The following is a 27,434-nucleotide window of genomic DNA, read 5'->3' as shown; positions in this document are numbered from 1 at the left end:
CTCAAGAGGAAGGAGGTGCCCGTGCTGACACACTGCATTTGTGCACTTCTTTAACTCAGCCCTTCAGGGAAGTGCTCCTCGTCACCGAGCAGCGGGAGCAGGAGCGGTGGGACATAATCTAGTCCTCCAGCTCTCTGCAGGGCAGATTTCGGTGTGGGGCTGGGCAGATTCTCTAACGCAAGCAAGGAAACCTCAGGCCAGCCTCCTCCCAGGCTTCTGCAGGCTGGGTGATATCACACAGGAATGAGGAGCTATGATTCATCCCCGCGGCACAGACAAAAGTCAGCTTTTACGGCCGCTCTGGGAGGCGCGTGCTCGTGTGGAACAGAGTTTGGGTGAAAGCTCTGCTGGCACCGGCTGCGCTGCTCCTCTGTGGGTACCTTTCTAGCAAAGCAACCAAGGGGTATTGTGTTTGGGGCTCACTCTGTTCACATTGTTAAATCACAAGGCTGCAGCTCGGGAGTGTGTTTAAAAGTCTCAGCTCCAGCGCTGTCCCGGACTGGATAATGTGGACGCAGCGGTGAAGTGGTCACACAAACCTTCCTGTGTCCCCAGCAAACACATGCGAAGAGACTTCACAGTGAATATCACATAAATCGAGCTCACAGAAACTGGGCAACAAGAACTGTTGGTACTTGGTGGAACTGGACTTCTCAAATAGTGACTCCTTTGTTAGGCCCTTTTTTGAAGTGGGATATTCCAGCCCAGCCCTTTCCAGGAAGAGATGGAACTTTCCCAAGCCCAGGCATTTTGAGGTTTGCCCTCGGCTTTCAAAGGAGATGCCGAGCAGCTGTGCTGCCCCCCCATCCCAACTCCGAGCCACCGCCACACGCCTACAAACCATCACATTAAGCACCCTCTGCAGTGTGGACATCTTCCAGGTGCTCCAATGGTCACCAGTGCCACCAGGACGCAGGGATGCTCTGCGGTGCCTGTGCTGCCACAGGGACCCCTGAGCCGCAGTGATGCTGGGGTGCATCAGCCAAGAAATTCCCAAACTGCTTTAAACTTGATCTGACTATTTCCTTGGAAGTTCACCTCCTGGCCAAGTGATGGCTATGAAGGATTCCTAAACTGCTTTAAACCCAATCTGACTATATTTTTTGAAATTTCCACTTTTTTCCTTCTATATACTGCTGGTAATGAACAAAACCGTCCTGATTACGCATTTATCAACCTCTGGAGGATGAAGTCCTGCACCAAGCACAACCACAGGCTGGGAGAGAATAGATTGAGAGCAGCCCTGAGGAAGGACTTGGGGTGCTGGTAGATGAGAAGCTCAACACGAGTTGCTCCAGAAACCAACCGTGTCGTGGGCTGCATCCAGAGCAGCAGAGGGGAGACTGCACCTGCAGCCCTGCATCCAGGTCTGGAGTGCTCAGCACAGGAAGGACGTGGAGCTGTTGGAGCGAGTGCAGAGGAGGCCACGGAGATGACTGGAGGTCTGAAGCACCTCCTGTATGAGAACAGGCTGAGGGTTGGGGCTGTTCAGCTGGAGAAGAGAAGGCTGCGGGGAGACCTCAGAGCAGCTTCCAGAGCTGAGAGGGGCTGCGGGAAAGCTGGGGAGGGGCTCTGGATCAGGGAGGGCAGCGACAGGGGGAGGGGGGAAGGGTTTTGTGCTGACAGAGGGGAGATTGAGGTGAGATCTTGGGAAGAAATGTTTTGCTGTGAGGGCGAGGAGCCTCTGGCGCAGAGTGCCCCGAGCAGGGGGGGCCGCCCCACCCCTGTCCCAGGCCAGGAGGGCTCTAAGGGCCCTTCCAGCCCAAACCATCCCCCGGAGCCGCAGTCAGACGAGGCTTTGACGGTATCAGGCGCACGGATTTAACCTCAGCCCCGCGAGCAGCCGCCCCGATCCTCACGGGCTGAACGCTCGGGGCTCAGTCCCTGCCGAGACCCCCCCGGTCCCGCCCCCGGGGCTGTGCGGCCGCTGCGGGCGGGGGCGCTGCGGGGGCACTATGGGGCGGGGGGCACTGCGGGGGCGCTCCGAGCGGGGGGCGCTGCGGGGGCGCTGCGGGGCGGGGGCGCTGCGGGCGGGGCCGGGGCGGGTCAGGGGGCGGGCCCGGCCCGTCCCGGGCGCGGATCGCGGCTCGGCAGCGGTTCGGAGCCGCCGGGCAGCAGCCGCCGCGCCGCGATGTCCCACTCGGTGGCCCTGCGCGGCCCCTCGCCGTGGGGCTTCCGCCTGGTGGGGGGGAAGGACTTCAGCGCCCCGCTGACCATCTCCAGGGTGAGCCGGGGCGGCGGTACCCGCGGGCGGCATCGCGTTCTCGGGCTTAAGCGGCGCTCGGTGCCCGTCGCGGTCCCTGTTCCTCTCCGCGCTGTTCCGGCCGCTCCTCCCCGGTGAGCGCAGAGCGCTCCCGCACTGTGGTTTCTCTGGGAGTTAATCCCTCGGGCTCCGCGGCCCGTCTGGCGCTGGGAGGAACCGCTGTGTAAACGCGCTCATGTTGGTGCTTAACCTCGCACGGATATATTCTGGAAACTTCTGCGCTAAGGCACCGCGGCTGGGTCGGGAATGGGCTTCGCCAGTGGAGATGCGTGAAAGCAAAGCACCGCCCGGGCGGGAAGGACGCGGCGAGGCGCTGCGAGGGCCGCGAGGCGGGTACTGCTGTGCCCGTGGCCATCGGGCAGCCCTGGCCGAGAGCCGGGCGGCTGCGGCTGCCGCGCTTCCCGCAGCGTGCGGGGCTGTGCGGGGCTGTACCCGTCTGTACCCGCCCATGCGGGGCTGTGCGGGGCCGTGCGGGGCTGTACCCGCCCGTGCGGAGCCGTGCGGGGCTGTGCGGGGCTGTGCCGCAGGGCCGAGGGCCGGGGGCAGCTGCGTGAACGAGCACCGATGGGATTGAACGGCTCTGAAAGGCGATGTAACTTAAAAATATTGTCGCAATACTGTGTCCAAGCTGTTCGCCGTCGTTTCATTCATCTGCCAAAGCTGTGCCAGAACAGGGAAAACGCCTACCCTGAGCTTTAAAGGAATGGTTGTGGAAGAGAGCAGGTTTGAAAGAGGCTCGGTTTGCGTTCGAGTCCAAGTGTGAGTGGTGCACAGCTTTGTGTCTCTGGTTTTACTTTGTGCTGTCACTTCCCAAGTGTTCCAGCGACGGCTTTTTTCGAGGAGTCACAGAAGGAGGCGGATGAGGACTGGGAAAGGCCAAGGCAGACAGGAATGGTTGGACTCGACGATCCAAGAGGTCTTTTCCAACCCAATGGTTCTATGACGGTAGGGAGCTGCAGCCTTGCTGTGGGGTCAGGCAGGCGCCTGCACGCAGCCAGGGTGTCCGTGCTCCAAGGGGAGGCACTCGGCCTTCAGGGCTCGGCATTCACCTCCCAGACACAGGGAACTCCTCTTTCTCCCCCAGCAGTATGAATATATCACAACAAAACATAAAAATCGCCTCTCGGTGGCTGTAAAAATGTTCCTGTTAGGAAAGTTAACATCTTTATTTAGCAGAGGGAGCCTGCTTTCCTGTTACTTTGAAAAAGTTTGGCTTAATATTAAACAAGAAAAAAAACAAAGTCTGCTTCAGTTGAGCCAGGTGGCTGCCAAATCTCTTGTTTGATTCAGCCAGCCTGGGAGGCGTGAGGATAATTCTCATCAGGCTGGGCTTGCTTTGGATCACAAGGAGCTGTAGCACAAGTAAGCAGCCACAGGGTGTTATTTCACGTTGCTGATCGTGGCAGCCTTTTACATGAGATTCTTTTTAAACTCTGCTCCCGCTGAAGAGAGGGGCGATGCTCCGATGCGCTGTGTTGGAACAGCTGCTCCCAGAGAATGTAAATGCGGTGTAGAGTGCTCTGCTAGGGCTCCAGTCTCTTAATGCAAGAAGAAGCCTCGCTAGCTTTGGAAATAATACCTGAAAACATTAAAATAGGAACCGAATCAGCTTCTGCTGTAGCTCCCAGCCATGGGGGTGTGGGGAGGGGTTTCTGAGGGGCTCCGGGGGGAGCCAGGGCTTCGCGTGGTGGTAGGTCTGTGCAGCCCTGCCTTTCTGCAGAGCACTGAGCATGGCTGGTGTGGTGCCACATTCACTTTTACTCAGTAATTGTCTAGTTGGGCAATTAAACTAATTGTCTAACCAGTAAATCTGTTCTTTCCAGCTTGAAACCCAGGGCTGGGTCACTGTAGGAGGGAGGGAGCCTCTTGCCGTAGCCTAATTGTTGAGGCTTTTGGCTGGTTTCTGCTTCCTTCAAAGTGCTTTTTTTAATTCTATTTTATTTGCTTTATATTAAAATGCCATTCAATTACAAACATATTTTCAAAAGCAGAAATACTGCTGGGAGGCAGGACTAGACTCTGGGACTCCTGCATCCAGCTGTGAGCCCAAGATGCTGACGTGCTCTGTGTGGGATGAGCTGCCCAAGGGATGCAGGGTTGCTGTGCCCCCCTTCTCTGCCCGAGGACGGCCGAGCACTGACATGCGACAAGGCTTTTGGGCTGTATGGCTCTGCAATATCCTACCTGGACTGGTTACTCATAGGTTGTAGTTTGGGATTGAAGGCGTTCAAAAGCTACTCGCATTCAGTGCAGGGTACCAAATGCTGGTGGCTGACTTTAGAAAAATAAAAATTATCTGTGTAGGGGTTGAAAAAAATATTCGGCCATTAATAGTTTGGTTTTCTCTACTCTTTGCTAAGATACTGCAGGCAGTAATTTCTTCCAGAGTGCAGAGATGTGTCACTGCCCCAGGGGCTGCAGCAAGCGATGCTTTGCTGTCTGCTGGGAGGAACCTAGAAGGGTGCAGCTTCTTCTCCAAAGCCCGTTTGAGTGTTGTTGCTCTGGTTTAAGTGAAGGCAGTTTCTAGATGTTGTGTTTGTGGGACCTGAAGCAGAAGCGTCGCTACTAGAGTGGAAATGGTGAAGCGGTGGGTGTGAATAGAGCTGCCAGACCAGACTGAGCTGGTGTGAAGGTAGTCCCCAAAAGTGCCTTGTGGCAGTGTTATCCAGGGATAAACTTGAGAAACTATGGATTTGTAAGCAAAGAAAATAATGATCACACAGCCCTGCTATGGAAGGGGACTTGATGTGCCCACTAGAACTTGCCTGAACCTTTAGTCCCCTGCAAGGTCACTGCGTTTGTGCAGTTGCAGCTGATGGTGTTGAACCCATCCCTTGCAGCTGTTTCAAATATGCTCATGAAATCAAGGAATGACCTACTGTGATTTCCCTCTGTGATTTGATCAATCTTAAATGACAAGTGGTAAAGATCCGATTGCCCGAGTGACTGGGAGCAGATGATGCCGAGCACTGTCCTCCAGATGCCAGGGCTCCAGCTGGAGCATTCAGGTCTTAGGTATTAAAGACCAGGAGAGAGGACTGCACATCCAGAAGGGCATGCTTAGCGCATCTTTCTCATGTGTCCATATAAAAAGCTACGTGTGCTATAGCCATCTGTTTTTCTCTTCTGTTTCTTCTTGCATTTTCTGGGGGGACCAAGATGAGCAGGGTTGGAGTTTGCTGGGCTGGCTCGAGGGCACACGGCTCCAGAGGGTGCCACAAGGGTGATGTTGGTGCATTGTCATCACAGTACTGGGAAGGGAATTGTAGCCCAAGGCTGTGCTCTGGGGAAGAAACCCAGCTGATTTTATACCCACAGTTACAGTCAGCTCACGCCGGGTGTAGTACATCATGTAATTAATGGTTCCTGCTCCTAGTGGTATTTATGGGGGTAAGGGACTGACCCAAAACATCTGCTTGGAATTTGCTTTAATGACTTGATAGAAAGTGGTTTTAAGACTTAATTAGGTTTCTGGTAGCTAACAGCTGCTTCTCCTTGGTTGAGCAGGCTAACAACTGGACACTGCTTGTCCTTGGTGGGAAAGGGGTTCTTGCTGCAGGACAACATCACCCTTGACCAGCAGCCGTGGTTCAGGAACAGAAGTGGAATAATTCACTCAGCTGCTCTCAGTGTTGTGCTTCTAACCACATCAGTGAGTGCTGTGGTTCTGTGTGGGATCACTGTTGATCTACCCCTCGCCTGGGATTAAAAGATAATCGGTCATTAGTGTAACTAGAGGAGTTGAGTGCGTTTCATCACCCAAACTGGCTTGTCCAGCTCTAAGAGCAGTCAGTGTCGTCATCTGCCCCACTCTGCCAGTGTTAATCCAAACGCTTGCTGCTTTTACAGTCACAGATAAATTACATGGTTAAACAGATAATTGATAAGTGGACCGATTCCAGTATTTTTTTTAAAACATATTTTAATGCAGCTTTTCTTTTGTCTGCTGACTTAAACAACAGTTTACCCACTAGTCTCTACCAGAGCAGGAAAAATGCGTTTTTCAGTGTTGGCTTGTAACCGTAACACAAGAAGGCTGAGAAATAATTGGTCTGCAATCCATTATCCAGGTATTGTTTGGGTTAAGGTTGACTTTTAAACTTAAGTAGCTTTTGTGTTTGAGCAAATACGTGTCCTGTTAAAAGTTAGGATACTAGAGAAGGAATTCTACCGAGAGAGGAATTCCAGTAAAAGTGGTCTTGTTGACTCTGTTGGGGCAGCAAGCAAACGCCCAAGTGTGTTGCCGCATTCCCACTTGAATGTGGAGTACCTGCTTGGGATAATAGTTCCTGGTGTGGCTCATGAGTCTTGTTCTTGTGTGCTGTGGGTCGGGATGGCAGAGCACCCAGGGCTGGGGCTCTGGGCTTCGTTACCCCAGAAACTCCAGGTGTGCTGGCGGAGAAGGCAACAACCAGAGATGGCAGCAAAGGCAACAGGGCTTTTCTTCTTAGCGTTCCATAAGATTTTTCCTGGTTTAGATGTAACTTGTATGTATTTGTTCGTTTATTAACTGGGAATGATGGCCTTTCTGTTCAGAGTTCTCCAGTGCACTGGAATAGCCAGGCTGTCTTGATGAATCCTAAAACTAGGACTTCTGCTGACCTTTGGTGGGTTTATTGCCTGTACAGAAGAATGAAGAGAAGCTAGCTATTAAAGTTTGTTATAACGTAATAATTCAAGTCAGATGGCTTTCTTTTAAGTGGAAGGAGAGAGTTTTGCCTGTCATTCTTGTGGTGTTCTCATCGTTCTTGCATTGATGGCTGATGGTAAGGTCTGGAGCGAGAGAGCTGGGTGGCCACCCTTGAAGCTGTAGTGGTCCTTAACAGTTAATCTGAACTGCTGATAAGAACCGAGGAAAGTGTTTAACACGTGTATTTGCAGCTGAAGTTATTCTGTCACCGAGGCTTTATTTAATAACTGAAAGAGAATAAATGCTTGTGCTGGTTCAGGAGACAATAATGGTAGAATGTGCTGGAATGAAAGCTTAATGCTAATTACTGTAATCAAGCACAGTGATAATCCAGAGTGGGAAAGCAGGCGGAAAGAATGATTCATATAGGTCCATTCACACAAGACCTGACCTTGGGGCGAGTTCAGCAAAATAAACCCAGCACACCCTTGAAAACACTGCGGAACTCTGCCAGGCTGAACAAAGACCGGGCTCCATGCGACCGGGGAATTCGGAGCTGGGGCGAGGGGGTTGGGGGATTTTAGGGCTTGGGGTTTGGCTTGTTTTTTTAAGTGATGGTGATGTCAGTTTTCAAACTGCTTGGAGATTGAAAGATTGCCTGCTGGGACAGGTATTCACTTTGGAAAGCGCTGTATCCAACTGGATACAGGGATAAAAGAGAACAAAGTTAGATAGCAGCCTTAGTAAAATGACCCTTTTAGGGTAGGAAGCATACAAGGGGACATATGGGGAGTTATTCTTTCTTTATTGAAGGTTTTGTTCTGTATAACACAGTAGATGGTGATAATCCTGGTCCTGCTGGGGGTACATCAATCGTTTAATTTTAATTTTAATACACATATGCCGTTAGGGATTGTGGGGAGTTATTACAGTAGTCTGCACTCTAATTTTATTTTTTAATCTTGAGGGGAAATGTGTATCACAAGTTTGCAAGAGTCACACAGCAAATTTTAGAAGGCACGAGTCCTTCTATATGTAGTATTTCTGAATTTGTTGTGTAGCTGAAATTGTGGTTTGATTTCTGAGCTCTGAAAATGTATTGACTGATGGTGGTTGGATGCCCAAACACTGGGTGAAAATGTTTTTATGCAAAGTCATCTATGAGCACCGGTGCTGCAGTGTGAAAGAAAACAGTAGACCTCTCAAGATCTGGTCGTGTTGATAAAACAGCTAAAACAAACATTCTCAGGAAAGACTCTGCTTGATTTGTTGTCACTGCTGTATGTGTGCTGAAGCAAACCCTGGGTACGGAGTGAGAGCTTGTTAATAATATAGAGGATTTGTACACAGTCATTAACACTATGCTTTCCCCAAGCCCTGGGAGATAAGGTTCTGTTTGGTTTCTACTTTGGGACTTGCACAAAAACTCCAAGCAAACCCAGGACTCATTAAGTTACTTGGAGCAATTGCAAAAATGTCGAGCTGCGGTGTGGCATTCAAGTAGCTTTTACAGGCAGCAGAGACCTAAAATAAACCCTGCTTTCTCACCAGAGAGAACAGAGCTTTGTGTAAAGAAAAAAAAAATGCTGTGCAAGAGTATTTCAGCCAATGAATCTTCCAAACATCATAAAGATGCCTCAGAAGCAATGCCACACTCAATCTTTCTTGTCAGCCAGAGCAACTCACATTCACACCCATTAAACCCTAAGTAGTTTTACATGTTGTGTGGACCGATAGCAGATTACGTGCGAATGACATTTTACAGTACAAGCTTCAGAAGCAAAATATGTCAGATGAAAGAAGACTGCTTAAAGTAATTATTCTTAATTATCAGATGTGGGCAATGCACAGCTAGAAGAAAACTTGCCTTGAATGGTTAAATCCAAGACTGGTCAATAACGGACACCATGGAGTAGGTGCTTAGCTGGGAGGTTTGCAGTACGCTGAGTCTGAATGCTGTCATTCGCCCGAAGCCACAAAACACTCCCCAGAAGCCTTTAATGCATGTAAAGCTCCTGGTATAAAAGACCAAACCCCACAAAATATCTAGTGTTTGCAGTTAAACTGGAAGAAAGCCACCATGTTGCAAAGGCACAAATCCCTGTGGTCCATGTGAGATTAACGCCTTCCTGTTTCCCAGGAACGAAGCTTTGGGTTTGCTCACCTGATGAATTCAAACTTCTTGTGTTGAAGAACTTTCTTCTGTTTGGAGAGACCTCTGTTGCTGCTTTTCTTTTGATAGGAAAGAAAGCCTCAACCCGCCCTCCTGGCTGAGGAGGCTGGTGGTTTGGAAGGGTGAGCTCCAAGCAGCTCCTGCCTGTCTTCTGCACAGCACCAGGCTTTCTCCAGACAAGGGTGTTGGAAGCCCTCCCTGCTCCTGGCTGTGAGATAGCTGAGAAGGGGTGGCTTCGCAGCAGAGCCTTAAAACTCTAATGGAGACAAATCAATTATGATTGTAAACGCCACCTCTGTTGCTGCTGAATCCCATTTGCCAAGTGCGATGGTGCAGTGTCTCGGGGCCGGCAGCGATGCTCCGAGTTCACCTCCGTCCCGGTTTGGTTGGTTTTCCCCCAGGCAGGTTGTCCTGCCTCCCCAACATATCAGAGTGAGTATAAAGCAGATTTAGGAGTAACAGCAGATGCGGTAGCGGAGTGGGTCATTCTGTGTAGCAAAGCAGCATATCTGCAAATTGTCCTTGGAGGAGGGGATGAGAGGGCTCCTGGTGACAATAGACACGGCAGGCAGTGTGGTGTGCTCCCTGTCCAGGGGCTGCCGGCTGCCTCTGGGCTGCGCAGGGCAAGCTTTTGGCCAAGATGTGAGCGTCTGAGCAGCCTGTGCCTTTCTCAATCAGCTCTTCTAGGACTGCACTCGAGTTGTGTGGTTGTTTGATCCAAAATTTGTATTTGCCTTCACTGATTCTCAGCCTTTTTGGCAGACCTCAGCCTTTGAGCTCGATTAGGATCTACGTTATGAATCTGATTCTGAATTTGGATCTGGGTCCATCAGTATTTGGATTCAAAAGAATTTTTAAGTAGGTCGCCTTTTATAATCATAGAATCATAGAATGGTTTGGGTTGGAATCGCCTTAAAGCCTATCCAGTTCCACGCCCCTGCCATGGCCAAGGACTTGTCCCACTGGATCAGGGGCTCCAAGCCACATCCAGCCTGGCCTTGAACACCTCCAGGGATGGGGCAGCCACCCCTGCTCTGGGCAGCCTGGGCCAGGGCCTCACCAACCTCATTGTGAAGAATTTCTTCCTCATGTCTGGTCTAAGTCATCCCCTTCCAATTTAAAGCCCTTTCCCCCTCATCCTGTCACTCCATGCCCTTGGAAAAAAAACACTCCCCAGCTTTCTTGTAGCCCATTCAGCTACTAGGAGGTCACTATAAGGTCTCCTCAGAGCCTTCTCTTCTCTAGGCTGAACAAGCCCAACTCTCTCAGCCTGTCCTCATAATGCTCTGGTTCTTTCTGTTCTATGCTCTTAAGCTGCTTTGTTTTCTTCAGGAGTTAAATGAATTCACGTTGCCTGAACAGTGCTCTTCCTTTACTGTGCAGTGCAGCACACCTCAATAATGTCTTGATAGGTTGTACTTTTCGTAAGCAATTAGAGAAGTGCGAATGGATCGGTGAGGAATGTTTGTCAGCTCAAGGCACTTTGTAAAGCTGAAGAGAATCCCTGGAAAGAATGCTTGCAGGATTTGGGGAATTTATCTTCATTTAGTCATTTAACTCTTGGTTCTTTCTGTTTTAAAAGCTCTTGCTACCGTAAAATCATCTACTGCCGTGTCGCGTGCTTCCTGATAACAGAACAGGCTCACTTTGTTTAAAAGCTGAGAACTTTGTCGCACTGTCTTGCAAACCTCTCCAAGGCTTTAATCGGGCCCTTTTGATCACGCTTGCGGAACAGAAAATTTCCTCAGACTCGCCTGAAACAGACTGCCATTGATTCAGGAGAAGAGCGATGGGTCTGTGTGGGCTTGTATGAGATTGTACCTTTTAACCCTTTATATCTTGGGAAGGTGGCTTCATTAATCAATGTGTTGCGTTTGGGTAAAGTAGAGTTTTCTTAAAGTGATGTAGACTTGGGAGAGAGAAAGGTGCCTTATGATGTAACTAATTGGCCTGAATAAGTACCTTTTGTTAATTTGAGTGAGAACTACTGGGAGAATAAACACTAAGTTCTTGTTCCCACTGGCTGTGCCCAGACCTGTGCAGGCAGCGAGGTGGAATTGCGTCCCTCATCCTTGGATCCTGACGCAGATGATGTTACAGAGGAAAGCTTCTGCAGAAAGGAGTGGGGATGGCAAACAAGGAGTTAAATTAATATAACGAATTAACCTTTCGCTAATGTGTTGATTGTTCCAGGTTGGGGTGTTGGCCCAGTTGTAGAGATGGCTCGAGCAGGGCTGGTCTGAGCTGAGCCGTCGCCGCAGTGCGCAGGGCTGTCCCTGCGTGGGCTGCACGCAGCGAGGCACGGGGGGACTTTGCTCCCCAAGCCTCGCTCTGCGCTGGCTGATCTCAGCCCTAAGACGCTTCTGTGCTTGGTCACCCAGAGGAAAATATAACTGTGTGTTTCGAAAGGAAACTCCTCTCGGTGCAAATAGCTTTACTAAATTAGATTGCACAGCTTCCAACACCAACAGCCTTAGCGGGACAGTTGCTTTATTTTATTGGCCTGATGCCAGTTGCTAGCACTTAGTAAACCCTAACGAGGCTCCAGTGGCAGATAAGATAGCTGCTGCTGGCTTTGGGGGCATTCCAAGCTGTCTCATAGCATCCAAGTATCCATGTGGCCGGGGAGCGGGGCTGCCTGAGGCTGGTGCCTTTGGGGGAGAGGAGAGGGGTGGGCGGTAAGCGTGGGAGAGGTGGTGGGGAAAAGAGGTGCTTAGAACAATTGGTCTGTAATTGCGCGGATATAGTTCACTGGCTGATGACTTGGCAAGAGGGGATTTTAACTTTGTAGGGTGTTGGTCCGGTGCTGCAGCCAGTGGGTTGTGCTTCTCCACCTTATCCTCAGCCTGGGGGTGATTCTTGCAGCACAGAGACCAAACCTGTGGTGACGGAGGAGGGAGAGGACAGTGACAGAAGAGCTGGTTACTCTCTTTCTCTAAAATTTTCCTTCTTATGATGTAATAATACCAAAGGACGGAGACAGGCACTGATATTGGATCTCTAGTATTTTTTTATGGAGGATGTACAAAGGTGCAACAGATGAGGCTTAGAACAGACTCTTAGAATGCTTTGGGTTGGAAGGGACCTTTACAGGTCTTCTAGTCCAGCCCTTCTGAGGAGCAGGGACATCTTTAACCAGACCAGGTTGCTTGTCCTGAGGGGATTAGGGAGAATAATATGCTCTTTAGAAAAAGGCAGGAGGCACACTGCAGGGAGAGGTTGCACCCTCTGCTCTTGAGAGCCTGGAGCTCCTTACCAGGGGTGCACGCTCTGCCATCCTCCCCATGCACTGCTGTTACAATATTGTTTGCTGAGCATGGTTTTTGTTAGTGTTTTCTGTTTATAAATATCCCTATGCATCTGCATTTTTATTGCAAGAAATGAAGAAGCAGCTGCTTATTTTTGTGGAGGAGTTAAATGTGGAACATTGTTCTTTCCTGGCTTTATTTAATTTTGGGAGAGCACTAAAAATGACATATGTTTATGCTGTGCTCCCGCGTGCTGTGCGTGCGCGCTTGCCTCGGGCAGAGTACACGCGAACGTGCTTCTATGGGCATAAAAGGAGCTGTGGAAACACAAGTGCCAGTGACCTTCTCAGCGCACTGACTGCTCCTGCATGTATTTCGTGCTCGGTTCCTTCCTGCTGAAGATGTAGTGGCAATTAGGTGATGGGTAATGGGTATTCCACCTAGAAAGCTGCGTGAGGTCTGCTTAATCACCTCCTGAAGAGCTCGCCACCAGCAAATTCCATCCCTCCCCTGGTCCCAGGTGGCAGGACCGGTGCGCTGGAACCGTCGGTCTGAGTTGCTTTGATTCAGTCTCTCAAAACCATTCTGCTCTGCTGGATTGCATCCCAGGTTGTGCTTAAAAACCTGCTGAGCACCAGGGCTAGAAGAGGCTGAATGGCACCCAGGAGCCTCCGTGGGCAGGGCAGGAGTTGGCTAGGCTGTCTTGTGCAACTTCACCCCAAATCTCCATCAGTTGGCTTTGGGTTTATGTTGGTGGGGAAATGTCTTGAAGCTCAGCACAGCAATAACTGGCAGCGTAAGTTGACTGGTGGCCGGGAGTTCACATCGGTGCTGTATGAAGCTGTGGCTTTGGGAGCTCAGAGCTTCCAAATGAGGCAGGATTCTGGTTTGGTTAAAAAAGAAAGACCTTTAGGGAAGTTTTAATAATATTTATGTTTCTTTAAGCCTGCGGTGTTTGCAGTGGGTTTGGCTCTCGGTGCTGTACACTTCACCACTCTGAACATTTATCAAGGCTGCTGTCACCTCACAGCACAAAGCCCTTTGGGAGTTGGTGGCCTTGCAGGGAGTGAGATCCTGTGAGCTGCCAACAGTGTGAGGGCTCAGAGCCCCATGTCCTCCTGAAGGATACTCCACCTGCTCCTCACTCCAGCCCCGGAACACCAGCACCCGTGAGTGAGCAAGATGTGAGGGCTGGGCTGGCTCCTTGCTAGCGTGTGGTTGCCCTGCTTGAGCTCTTCACTGGAGGAAGGCAGACAAACAGCCCAAATCCTGGCAGGCACCCAGCGTGGGAAAGATGAGGCACAGTGGATGCTGTGGGGCAGAGCCTGCCTTCGGCCCTGGTGCATGAGTTGGGGCTTTGCTTTACAGTATTCGGTGTTGCCCATAGAAAGGCAGCGTGGCAGTGGGGAGACACAACCTGTCCTGGTGCCGGAGGAATTGCTTCTGCTGTGCTGAGTTAGATATCCATCCATCTTATCGTGGTCTGTGTTCATTCAACCTTGAATTTTTAAAATGGTTTGCTCTTGGTGCTGACGAAGAACTTCAAAAATAAACAAACAAAAAATCTTCTTGCTGATTTTCCTAAGCTCATCCTGTTCTCCAGCCTCGGTTCCTTTGGGGACCCCTTCCCAGAACATAGGGCTCCAGAGACTTGCTGTAGGTTTTCTTTGCCATGTCTTTAACTTCGTAACATACCCAGTTACTCTCAAAACCATGCATGATTTTTCACATCCCACGTGCTGCAGGTACCACTCATGGCAGATCTGAGCCCCCCTTGAGGGGGGCGGTGACAGAGTGGGTCCATCCCAGACCTCTCTGCGCTGATGGGCTTTGATGTCCCTGCCCTGGAGAGACCCTCCGCGCACGGGCAATGCATGCGGCAGTGGTTACATTGCTTAGGGCTATAGCTGTAGAGAACTGGACTTAGACGCAAAACAAGGTTTATCGCTTGAACAAACCCCCTGTACTTGTTTATATCAGTCGATGCTCAGCAGCCGCTGGGCAGTAGCTGGTCTTTGTAGAGAAAAGAGGCTGATTCTGGGTTGAGATCATCGCTGCAGGGCGTGCGTGCTGCCTCAACAAGACACCCACATCCCTTCTGCTTCTTCTTTGTGTCTTTGTTCATTTCCATGTGACAACAGAGGGTCATCTTTCTTGGACGTTTCACTTCAGGCAGAGACTCCGTTACAGAAATTACTATGTTTTTTAAAAATTGCATCCTTGTCCTTATGGAGATCCTGGTTTTGCGGTGGGCTGCCCGGGGTGAAGCAGGTGGGACCCCTGTGTGAGGATTCAAACGTAGTCCTGAGCCATAATCCAGCCTGTAGGGCTTTTTATGGCGTGTTCAGCGTCAATGGCTTTTTGCAGCTGTGAGTTAGGAGAACTTGGTTTGAAGTATTTTAAACATTATTCACTAAAATCCAAACTTTGGACCTGATAGACATTACAATACTGATTCCCAAGCTGCCGTGACTCCGATGCTGTATCTCAAATTAATGAGTTCTTGGAGTGCAGCTCCATCTCAAGCCCTCGTTCATCTCCACAGCTAGCAGAAAATGTTAATATACAGATACTGCCAAAATAATTTGAAATAAACCAGAATCTAAAAATAGGAAACAGCTAAGAGCCCCATTTATGAACAGCTTATTCTCCAAGCAAGCTGAAATCTGGTTAAGATCAGGGCAGGGAGAAAAATCCATAAGACGTGTAGACAGCATTGAATAGACAAGAACAAAATACAGCTGTCCTGGGTCAACTTGAAGGTCTGTTAGTGCAAGAGCCTGCTGGCAGCCGAGCTGTGGGGCAAAGGGAAGCAGATAAGAGCAAAGCAGATAACAGGCAAGTGCGTGGAGATGTTTCCTTGGAGGTGCTGGTTGAGCTTCTGGTTGACTTTCTGGTGGGTCTGGCAGCTTCTAGGGCTGTAGAAGGGCCACTAATGCTTGTTGGGTGCCATGTCATGCACGGGTTAAGGAAGGCCAATGGAGCAAATGCATGCCAGGGTGTAAAAAAAAACCTTTCCTGGGTTGAAACGTCCCGTGTCACAGCTTTACAGCTAATGTGTGCTGTGTTCCGAAGTACCTCCTGGTGTTTGCTCTGAGCTGAGTCACAGGGGAACCTGCGAGCAGGGAAGAAGTTGGCCAGGCAGGTTTTGTGTAGAGTAAAATAGCCTGGCTGAAACCATTGAAGACCAAATGGCAAATGCTGATTTACTCTGACAACACAACAAAGGGCTTAATACAGGCTGCCAGCTCTGCTTAAATGCACAAAAGTGGTTTGGAGCTCCTCAAACACCTTCAGGTTCATGTTTCAGTTGTATCGTGGCCATAAGATGAAAACAAGGAGGCATGCATGCCTTGGTTTTTAAAAGACTGCCTGTTTGATGGTGGTCTGGTGGGTTTGTGGGCACCATGGAGCGAACGGTTGGCACTTGGTCTCAAACTGTCTGAAAAACCACATCTGTTGGGTGTCTGGTTGCGCCCGTGCACCAGGGCAAGGCGAAGCTGAGGGGTAGTGGAGGGTAGAGTTGCCTGGATCTTTTGAGCAGGGCGGATGGAGCAGAGACCCATTGCCTGAGAGAGGGGATTAGACCCATGTAAATGAAGAATAAATGGTGTGGAAACACCATCATGCTTTATGTGAAGTGAGAAAAGCCCCTGTCCTTTCTCACTTGCTGAACCCTGTGGCTGGTTAACACAGCGTAGGCAGGTGCTCTGAGTGACTGAAGAGGAAATTAGAGGGCAAGCACGAACTATTAAGAGCTTAAATAGACATTTTTACCTGTCCTGCCTATGCCTTCCATCATTTTGTTTTATTGCAAGAATCAAAATCCAATTTAGGCTGATGTATATGAAATGCTAATTTCTCCGGAAACACTTGTATGGGCTGCAGGACTGGTCTCTTGGCTGACCACAAACAGTACCTGGGCCTGTCATTAGTTCCTCAGGAAAGACGTTAGGGATTTTATAAGGTCCTGGCATCCTTACAAAGCCAGGGGGAAAGAGCTGTGGAGCCTTAATGACCTGCATTATATTCCATGCAGGACTAGAAAAGGGCAAGTCATTAGAATGATGGTCAGGAAAAACTGATGTCAAGTGTAACCTCTCTGCAGGAAGCAGTTGGGGTGACTGTGCTCGTCTCCTAATTAGCCAAGAAGAGGGTTGTGGGTGCTTTTCAGGGAATGACTCTCACAGCGTGATCAAAGGCCTGCAAGCCAAATGAGTCTAAAGCATCTCCTGAAAGAGGGTAGAGTGTTATTTTGAACAAGAGACAAATCTGAAAAGAGGACCTGGTCACACACTGACTGGGGTTGACAGAAATCTCTTCATTTAAGAGCATTGTTGTAGAAGGTGGCCCTTGGAGCATTGGGCTTGACCTGAGAGTCCTGGCTCTGACATCCAGCCTCTGATAGATGCAAAACATATGTGACTTCTCCAGGGATAACTATTCCCTTTATCTGCTGCATATTCCAAGAAACTGAACTTTTTAAAACCGTGCGTTCCTTTAAGTAACCCATCTATTTTTCCTTGCCTAGATTAACCCTGGCAGTAAAGCGGCCATGGCCAACCTGTGCCCGGGAGATGTTATTTTGGCGATTAACGGAGAGAGCACGGAGAACATGACGCACCTAGAAGCACAAAACAAGATCAAAGCATGCGTAGACCAGCTACTGCTCTCCGTGAACAGGTAGGTCCTCTTCTATTTGATGTGCTTTTGGGTCAGCTCTGATGGCTCTTCTGCAGAAGGCTTGCAGTTGGCCACGGAGCAGAGGTGCCCTCAGGTTCAGCTCTTGTCACATTCCTGCAGTCATTTGAAGGTCTTGCCAAATTCACTTTTTTTAGACTATCTTGAAGCAAAATGAGGGCTTGGGGTTTTTTTGCTTTCCATTGTAATTTCCATTGTGGTCAGTTAATGCCCTTTGAATAGAAAGCTCAATAGGAAAATCAGAGTGGGGGAAGGATGTGGGGAGGAACACAAGAAGGGGGAGTTCGTATGTGATCTAACAGCATGTCTCGAGGACAACATGGCCCGTTGGGGTTTCAGAGGTGTTGGGGATGCAGAGAGACCATTTAATATGATGGGTTGATTTAATTATCCTGTTTATCGAATTTGCTTGACTGAGATGTTTGGATATGCTGTTGGAGAGATGAGTGAGCAGGAGGACTGACCCTTTGTGGGCAGAATAAATAATCAGCATGTAAAACATTTCCATGTGGTACAGGCAACCTCTCTCCCTCATACTTATGAGGAAACAACTGAAATAAGAGGGATTTCTGTTGCGATGCAAACTTCGGCCACAGCCAGGCGTGACCATGTGGTGGGGCTGCAAATAGATCAGTGAGCACGGTCTGTCATTAGGAAAGTCACTCTGGGGTTGATGACTTTCTCTCACTCAACTGCATGGCAGGATCTGCTCCTCTGGTCAGTCTGAAAGGAGAAAACAGTTTCTGGTCAAACGTGAATATGTAATTACCAAACACCATAATGGAAAGCAGCACCCAGAGCACCCCTTCCCATGCCTCTGGCAGCTGGAGGACCATGCCAGATGTTGGGAAGCACATCTGCTGTGGCTTCTCCCTGGGAGCTATGCTGAGCTCCAGAGGGAGGTGGGGGGTCAGCAGCACTGGGACCTTTGAGGAAGCGAAGTTTTAAGGCAGCAGTGAAGATCCATGGCGCAAACAGTGCGGCTGTGTTGGCAGAAAGGAGCCACATCATTTGCCAGTGTATCTGATGCGGTTGCGTGCCGGCTCCTGGGAAAGTGGAGATGAAACCATCTTCTCTCCTTGGGACACCCCATTTCTCTGGAGTGGTTGTGAACCCCACAGGAGACAGGAGGTGGCTCTAACGATAGAGGCTGCTGGCTTGCAAAGAAAAGCAGAGCTCTGGGCAGCTCTGCACCTGATCTCTCACAGGGTTTTGGGGAGGCTGAGGAGACCCTGTCTGGAGAGTATCGGCAGCAGAACACACAGCGTAGTGAGAAGCTGGCAGAGCTTGGGTGTCCTGTCTCCAGACAGTGATCACCTGGGATGGAAAAGCTGGTTTGTTTTCTAACAGTAACAAAGGGATCCATCAACACAGGCTTGATAAATCACATCTGGATTTTCTGTGGTGATGTGTGTTCATGTGAACACGTACTTGTGCATTAGAATCAATATTATTTCTCACAATCAACCCTTCCTTATCCTGGAAGACAGTCAGCGTCCAGGCAAGTGCACGCCACAAGCCTAGAGGTAACCAGCTCGGCAGTGCAGCTTGCCAAGTTCTTGCTTGCGTATTACTGTGTATTTTCTTATCTCTTTTAAAGACAGCCTTCCCAACTCCTTTGAACATTAACATCTCTCGTGGTTATGCCTCAGCCCTGGATATTAAGGAAGACTTGTTATTTCAAATCAGGTTATGCCTCAAATAAAAGCAGCTATAAAATCAAGTTGAAGCTGTGCTTTGCTGAAACCGTCACTCAAGAACAGAGATTTGAGCACCCATAGGACTTTGGGTGCTAAACAGGAGACCTTGTGTCCTCACTGATGCCGTTCCTGGTGACGCACACTGCTGGAAAGTCCTTGGCAGCACTGCCCAGGCCTGCCTGCCTGTGCCAGAGTAGGAAGGCAAGCCCAAAAGGTTCTTCTTTTGCCATCTGGGACCATGAAGGCTAGTGCTGCATCCTTCCTGGAGGAGCTGGCCCTGAGCCAACACTGGGAAAACAGCTGGGAAGGGGACAACCAACCTGCGCTTCCCAGTGTGACATGTCACGTGCAGAGAGACAACGAGGACTGATGCTCCGGCTTCTGCTGAGTCTGCTTGGAGGGATCAAGTGCACAGATTCTGTATTTATTCCTGCTTTCTGTACAGAGATGGAGTAAGTTTCTGTGGGAGAAAACCCACTAATGTCTTCTGGGCGTGCAGCCCCCGAAGTCCGTGGAACCTCGTGTAGCTGATGATCTTCCGAGCCTCCTTCTCACCTCCCTCCGCTTATGGAGGTTTTGTTGGGTTCCATTTGTGAGCTGCACAGGCAGGAAGATGGGAAGGATGACAATGTATGTTTTCAAGTTTCCAGTAAAAGTATAACTGAAAAAGTGAATCACAGCTTCCCCTTTGGAGCTCCTTGAGGAGCAATAGAAAGGAAAACCGGCAGCTTTCCAGAGCCTGGATGCACAGCGATGGTTTCAGCTGAGAGGAATGAAGGGAGGAGAGATCCCACAGCTTCTCCTCTGTGTACCCTGGACAAGCAGGATCCCTCAGGGCACGCAGCTCCTTTTGCAGCTGGTGGAAGCCCTGCATCAGGCTGCAGGGATGGATCCGTCACCTTACAGTTATCAAAGCGAGCTTCACAGTCCTGGAGACTCACCGGCTGTAGCAGCATCCAGACTCAGTTCAGCTCCTACGAGGCTGATGGTGGTAAAAGTCAGTCATGACCGTAGTGATGTGCCATCACAGAAGGTCAGTAGCGCTCAGGAGAGGAGCAGAAGCCTGGACTCACCACACCCAGAAGGGGCTATAGGGATTGGGGTGAAATACAGTGATAGGGTTGCACTGGAGGCTTGCGTAGCTGTCACCCACTCACACCTGCACTGCTGCACAACAGCAGACAGCAGCATCCCAGGTCTGGTCTGGCCCTTTCCCAAGTGCTAAATGTTAGTTTATAAGGGGATCGAGAAATTAGAAATTCAATAAGACCCAGGAATTCTTGCAACTTAAAAGCAGCTCCGCAAATGCAGAGACCCAGACTTGCAGATCATTACCAGGTGAAAAAACATTTTGGTAGAACATGTGAGCATATGCAAGTAATCTTTCGAGAATGATGTTAAATCTTTTAGAAAACAAATCGTGGGATAAAAGGTGTCTGCAGCTTTATTTTTCTAGTTATGTCTTGTTCGTGGGTTCGTTTCCCACGAAGCCCCTGTTGAAGGTCTGGCGCTAACCTAGGTCAAGTTATTTTTCTCAGGATTGTCCTAGCAGCCATTAAAACAGAGCAGAGCGTTGTTAGTGCAGGGTAATGATTTCCACATAGCTGACATTAATCCCTTACAACACATCTGAAAACGCTTTTCCCCATCCTTGCGCTGTAAATTAAACGACTCGGAACATTTGAGTGCGACGTCTGATCCCTCACCCATGACGTTAGAAAAGTATGATTGTTTTTTGCTGTTGCCTAAACACAAAGCTCTGACTGTTGGTCAAGGTGGCTTGGATTGGCCGTGATGCCCCCCAGGTTCCCACTGCCCCAGAGCTTGCTCGGCTCCCCAGTCCTGGGGGACCACAGGAGATGCTGGTCCTGCCAGGGGTGTGGGCACAGGTGGTCCTAAGGGGGACTAGGGTGCTTGGAACATCATCTTATACTGCAGTAACTGCTTATAGCATCGTACTCTCAGAGTCATCTCTTAATTATTTTGGATTACCTTGTATTCCGCTGTTCCACGGGAAAAGAGGGAGTCTCCTTGTGAAAGTGTAAGTGCTCATCAATCTTATGACTTGCATTTTTATTTGGTGAGGCTACTGTTTCTCCCTGTCTCCTTTGCTTTGCCTTTAAAAGTGCTAAATAGAACCTAAATTGTGCCGTATCAGCTTCATTTCAGAGCGGTCCAAGTGGAAGCTGTGGCTGAGGTGAGCCTGGCTTAGCTCAGGCCATCGCCAGAAGCTGGACAAGGCCGTCTTGATCGTACCACGGGCTTTTGGCCACTCTAAAGAATTGATGGTGAAGTCTTGAGTTTAATCATTAAAAGCATTAGTGACAAATGGACTTCTACACCCAAACCTAAGTCTGGCCGTGTCTTTTGTTAAGTGTGGAGATGCCTAGAATGGTTTTTGGAAAACACAAGTTTAGCTGCTTTTGTGATCTTTGTTCATTTAGGAGGATTGGGAGCTGGAACACTCCGAGTAGAAAGGGCGGGCAGCACTGATGACCAAATGCCGTAGCTTAACGCAGAGCGGATTTACTGTTATCGCTCTTATCTGCTGCAGTCAGGATCGCTTTCCGAGTCTCCATTCTTATTTACTGGCAAGCTGAAGTCTTCAGGGATCTGTTAATCTGTGTTTGGCACGCGGGCTCCAGAGCTGAGCGAGGGGATCACTGTAACTGCCCCTTCTCAGCAGCAGTGCGAGCACATGTCGGGCGGATTCAGTGTCAGGACAAAAGCATGGAAATTATAATGATGGTCTCCGACGGTGTGATTAGGCACTTCATTGTTCTGGGCCTCCGGATGAAATTCTCAATGTGGAAACAATATGCACAGTGCTGCATCGTGGTAATAAATGAGTTGGGATTGCTGGGAATGCTGCCGTTCCTGGAAAGGCTAGCTTCCTTTACTGAAAAAAAAGTAGGAAAGACCGGCTGAAAAAGAAGGGTCCCAGCCTCAAAACTAGAATTGTTATGGTAAAGATAATCAAATGGAACAAGACATGAGAGAGACCAAGTTCTTCCCTGTTGAAAGAACTGATGGTAGTTCCGAGTAGTGTTTCAGACCACAAATGCTTAAATCCTCAGGAGATGGATCCAGAGTGTTAAAGCCATGGGAGTCTTTCCTTTAGTGTGTTTAGGGTCAGCCCTTGGATTTGGAAGGGGAGGTTTATATGCTGACTGGTTGAGGTGCAAAATACCAAAGGTGAAAATCCACCTAGAGGGTTCCTGGGTTAAAACCATGCTCCTTATTTTTCAAACGTGGACTCTGCAGATAATTAAACCAAAGCCGAACGTGGTATGTGGTGGGGGCCAGAGTCCGACGAAGGATGCTTGGCTGCAGCGCGTGATCTGTACCCATCAGAACAAGACCTCGCATTTCCACTAAGCGATGCCTGCATAGGCTGTGAGGATAAACAGAGGAGTCTGCATTTGAAAACTTTATCTTGTACATCATGTACTTTCTATCACACATCTCAATCTCTTAGTATCCAGAAAAGCTGATGCTGGGCCTTGCTCAGGCTCCTGCAGCTCTCCTATGCTCCCACCACCCCCAGTCATGCCTGTAGACACCTCAGGAGGAAAACCCATCAGACCCACGGAAAAGTCTTTGGGCAGTGGCGGCATCCTGCTCTGGCTTGGCAGGACCAAAGATCCATTTGTGAATGGAAACTGTATTTTTAGCACTTTTTCTATCTGGTACCTGTGTTGAAAAGGTCAAAATGATTCATACAGGGTCAAGTAAGTCTTCTCCCTGGAAGGCATTTATGTAATTCTTCCTGTGGTCAAGTGTATAGGGAATATAGAGACACACATATAGAGACACACACAATTGGAATACATTAAAGGGTTCAGTGCCAGAATAAAGGGGCAAAGCCAGGAGCATGCAAAATGAGAACTCCACAAGCCTCTTTACTGATTTATTCAACTGAAACAAGTTTGTATTTTGAACTCCACACTGAGGTGGAGCCTGTACTTGAAGAATGGCTTTGAGCTTCGTGATCTTAATAGGATAGAACTGGCATCTTCTGTGTTTACCACTCTACTGTGTCTGTGGATAATTTTAGGCAAACATACATATCTAGCTGTTCTGTGGCAGACCTATACACTGTAAATTTGTTTGTGTTGGGGTTTGATTGTTGTATTTTGAAGAAGTCTGTTTTCTGTTGTTTGGGGTTTTCTTTATGGTTTTGTTTGTTTGTTTTTTACAACAATTTCAGTTGCAAATTCATTTTTTTTAAAGTAATTTCAGTTCACTTATTTCTCATTGCAGAGCCGAAGGGAAGACCTGGTCCCCCCCTGTTCTGGAAGATGGCAAGGCTCAAGCGTACCGGATCAACATCGAGCCGGAACCGCAGGTACGGCAGCAGCAACCTTGGTTTTCTGAGGAGAGGAGACCCAAGTGTGGAATCAGGAAAGCCCTTTGCCCACAGTCTTTCCAGAGACTGAGGAGTTTCTGTGTGCGCTTTTAAAGCGTCATGTTTGTTAGACCTCTCCGTGCAGGTCTTGCTGTGCTTTCCTTGGGTCAATAAAGTCCAGGCTGCTGTGGTGCACCAGATCCCTGCACTGACCTGGGCTAAACCCAGCTCTGTCCCACCACAGCCCTCTCTCGGCTCAGTCCAGAAGGAATACAAGACCAGCAGGGGTGGAAGAGGATGGGATGATATGACGACGAGTGGTATTGGCCTCGTTTCCCTTTGGTGAGGAGTGGGGAGAGAGCCCTGGCAACAGAGACTCCACCGAATAACGAGGCCAGGGGTGAGATCCTCCATACCCTATGAGGAACAGACCTGTAGCATCACGGCTGTGAATCTGTTGACCATTGCAACCATGTAGAATTGGCAAATATTTTGCATTCCTGCCTGGGGGCAGCGGGCAGAGGGGTTTGGGGCTGCTGACACTGCAGAACAGCAGCACCAGCAAACCCACCCTGCAATTGCACACGAGCGACTCGTGGCTCTGCTGGTCCTTCCTGCGCTGACTGACAGAGCAGGGTGATCTGCGTGCTTGGGCTTTGAGCTCTGGCCATGTTTGCTTCATCAGTCAATTACAGCAATCTTTTTTGACAGATATGTTTTCTTAATAGACTCTGATGTGCCCAAAACTGTATGAATAATATGAAATGAGGAACAAATGTGCAGCAGTCCCACTGCCAGATAAAACATTTCTGAGGTTTAATGCAGATTGGATTTGAATCTGGCTATTAATATATGTTACATATGGATCTCTTTAAAAATTAGACAGTTACATAAAATATAATGAGGGGGTAGAGATGGGTTTTCCTGAATCCAGACCTCCACTGAAAATGTGTAAATTTGGGGAGTACTCAGTGGGCGGAGCAGATGTGTTTGCAGCAAGGCACCGAGAGAGGCGCGTGAACAAGAATACATGGCTTCGGACAGCAGGTTCCTGCTCTTGCTCTCTCTTTCAGTGGCTGTATCCCCATGTCGTCTTGCTTAATGACTTTTTGGGTTTCCCAGAAAGGAGGTGAAGGGGGATGTAATGTAACTGTGCATACATTAGAGTTCTTTGGCTGTGGTTGCCCCTGAGATGCGTTGGGTGACTCTTCTCCCTCCCCAGACCGACTGTGCCTTGAGTGATGTTCAGGATGCAGCGTGGTTCACGCCGACTGCTTGGGATCCATGCCAGCAGCTGTCCTGACCCCTGCGTTATTGCAGATGTCCTCTGACTTCCGTGACACTAAGGGTGATCATCAGCACCCAAGAACGCAGATCCTTGTAGCAGGCATCCCGTCCTCTGGGAGCAGAGCTCCTGGTCACGGCTGGAGTCGCCTGTGGAGCAATGCCACATGACCCAGGGCTCTCCCCTCTGTATTCATTCATCTTCTGTAGCAAAAGCCCTTACTAGACTGTGAGAAAGAAAAGATTCATTGTGAAGTGATAGCTTGGCTCAAAGTGTGCAGCTTTTAAGTGCACTTCCTTGCATCTGGAAAAAAGCAATCTGCTTTGAAACACAGGGAAAAAAAGAATTGTTCTGGAATTCTGTCCTCATGTCACAAAAATAGGTGTGGGATTGTCCTTGAGAGGGCTTTGAGAGTTTTACCCCAAGTGGCCTTTCCAGTAATGTGGAGCATGTGTCTTCCCTTCCTCCAGCTTTTATTCTATCAACATTTCCATCGTCCTGGGCAAAGATGTCTTGAAAGTCTTTTGACTTGAGACTGCAGTAATTCTTGCTTGACTAAATCCATGGGATTTCTAGGAAAGCACGTACCCTACAATTACATTTTAGTTTATTTAGGTGTAATTTTCATCTTGAACGCGGTGAGGCTTTCATTTCTCTTTTGTGCAAAGGAGCTGGAGGTATGGACCAGCTGCTGAGCTCTCCTCCGTTTCTAAATCCGTTGTGGTTTGTCAGTTGAGCTTTGTGGAAAACCCCTGCTCAGAGACTAAGAATGTAATCAATCCTCCTTATTAAACCTTTGATTAATACCATGACTGCAGGGAATAACTGCCTTCACAACTGAAGAAGCTGGAAATGGAGGGAGCTGCTTGTTCACAGCAGAAATGACACTGAACAGGATGCTAATGAGTTTCCTTCATGAAATAGTACTGAAAAAAAAGCAGACTTTGATTATCAGTTACTCCATATGTGTCTGTCCTTAATGACAGGGGTCTACAGAGAAGGACACAGATTCCATAACATTCAAACTCGCATCCTAAATAGCGAAGGACCACATCTTTGTCAGAACCGATTGTAGGTGGCAGTGGGACCCGTGGGGAGCAGGACAGCTTGGTGCTTTCCAGCCAGCAGTACCGTCACGTGAAGTCAGGATTGCCGTCACACACCCATGACATCGCTGCTGATGGCGAGAGCACCCGATCCATCAGTTTCTGGAAATCCCACTGTCTCTGGCTCCTTGCAGCCTGAGCTCCCTAGTCAAAAGACTGCCATGTGGTGCTCATAAGAGGAGAGGATGTTTGTTTGCTTGACCATTCCCATGCTGTCAGAATTGGCAGCTTCCTGGCCGGGGGGGCTGGAAACATGGGCTGTGGGGCAGAGCCCTGTCTGCACTAATTGACACTACATCAAGTGTCTGGGTGTGAGAATAATTACAGCAGAAATTAAATTGGCAGCGAGTATCCAGAGCTGGAATAGGATGCAAGCCCTCCCAAACCTGGCCGCTTGGATAAAGTGAGGTATGTGGGGTGGAAGGTTGGGTTTCCTCTGGCTGCACACAGAGGGAGAGGCACTTCCCACAGACAGTCGTCAGCCCTGTCCCGGTGGGAATGGCATCCCAGTGCCACCCCGCTGGCACAGCGGCAGCCGTTGTCGTTCCTAGGAGGAGGGATGGGGGCAGAAGGTCAGTGCTCCTGGTCCTGCTCGCCTCCATCCTCTCCAGTGCTGTGCCCTTCCCAGGCCAGGCCGTCTGACTGAGCCCTGCACAGCCAAGGAGAGCTGGTCGTCTTTAATTAAGGGTGAATGACTCCTCATTTGATTAACTGGCTCCAGGTTTATTTCTGTGAACCGGGGGTTAAAGCCTCCTCTTTCCTTTCCTAAAGTGACTGGCTTTCCTTCCTCCCCTGGTCAGCGCGGCAGGATGGGCCGTGGCTGCTCCTGGTGGAGCTCTCGCTGGGACCCCGGACTCCTTGTCCAACAGCGCTGGCGCAGGCATCGGCTGGGGCAGAGGAGGGGGAAAGCGTCTGCCTCGCGCTTTAGGGAAAACAAAGGATGAGATAATGCCCTGGCACGAGACTGGGTTCCCATCACATGGGAACTCCCAGTCTGATGTTTGAGGGCTGATTTAATAGCAGAAACATGCTGGATCCTGATGGCTGCTGTGAGCGGCAGCGTCCCTGATCTGTGGATGCTCCGGCAGCGTTTCACACCCCAGTGGCAGGGGTTTACACACCACCCAGATCTGCTGATCCAGTTCACTGGGTGCCGCAGTTACACACAAGTTGGTGTGCATTTGTGCTCATTTTTCTCCTGTGATGTAGTGTGGAATCCTTTGCAAGCAAAGGAGTTTTCTTGGTGCCGCTGTAGTGTGTTGAACTGTTGTAGCTGTAACCTTTTATGTGAGGTCCTCTGTGTGCCTCCTATAAAAATTAGCATCTTTATTGAGTGAGCTTCAATAATCCTGGTATGTGACAGAAGAATGAACAGTCTGGGGATAGAGAGAAAAATAGGAATGGGAAGTTCAAAATGGTGTTTTCTTCTGTCTAGGTAACAAACTGGAACCGTTGGCTTTCATTAAAGGTAAACAGGAGCTGTACCAACATAATAATAATGTGGGTTGATCTAAGATGAAATAATAAACTCCACTGGAGAAGGAGTTAGCACGGCTCTGTGCCCTGTTATTTTACTTGATAACATCAGTTTCAGGGATGACCTTAACATAAGGAAGGAAACTGCCTGCTTGTGTACTCAGAAATACCAAGTGTTGGTTTGGAACCGCAGGTAGTTCAGTGATTCTGTTCTTACCCACAGGGAGAAAAAATAACTCTCCAGTTCAGCTTTCCTTGTTGCTCACTTAGGATGAATGAATTGCTCTTTGCAGTTGCTTATTTGGCCTTCTGGGGTGAGGATGTGCAGAGGGAACTGTCTCCGTGGTGCAGGGGGATGCTGGATCCAAGAGGGATGCAGCTATGGTCCCCTGGTTTCCTTGCAGGAAGAGAGCAGTGCGGAGCGGACCAGTGGGTGAAGGGGCAGAGAATGGATCCTGAAACTCTCTTTGGTAGGAAGGATTGTTAAATGGCAGCCTGGGTGTT

General features: G+C 49.3%; 1 protein-coding gene across 1 annotated transcript in view; it reads left to right on the top strand.

Moving 5' to 3' along the window:
* The first annotated feature begins 2,045 nt into the window (after positions 1-2,045).
* Positions 2,046-27,434, top strand: part of PDLIM4 (PDZ and LIM domain 4) — a 46,250-nt gene continuing 20,861 nt past the window's right edge. The window contains exons 1-3 of the mRNA XM_009562333.2: positions 2,046-2,224; positions 16,846-16,997; positions 22,979-23,063. Coding sequence (XP_009560628.2) covers positions 2,132-2,224; positions 16,846-16,997; positions 22,979-23,063 — 330 coding nt within the window. The 5' untranslated portion in view covers positions 2,046-2,131. The remainder of the gene's footprint in view (positions 2,225-16,845; positions 16,998-22,978; positions 23,064-27,434) is intronic.

The sequence above is a fragment of the Cuculus canorus genome, chromosome 14 (assembly GCF_017976375.1).
Source record: "Cuculus canorus isolate bCucCan1 chromosome 14, bCucCan1.pri, whole genome shotgun sequence".
Classification (NCBI taxonomy): domain Eukaryota; kingdom Metazoa; phylum Chordata; class Aves; order Cuculiformes; family Cuculidae; genus Cuculus; species Cuculus canorus.
The sequence above is the reverse complement of the archived record's forward strand: the minus strand, read 5'-3'. Positions and strand labels throughout refer to the sequence as shown.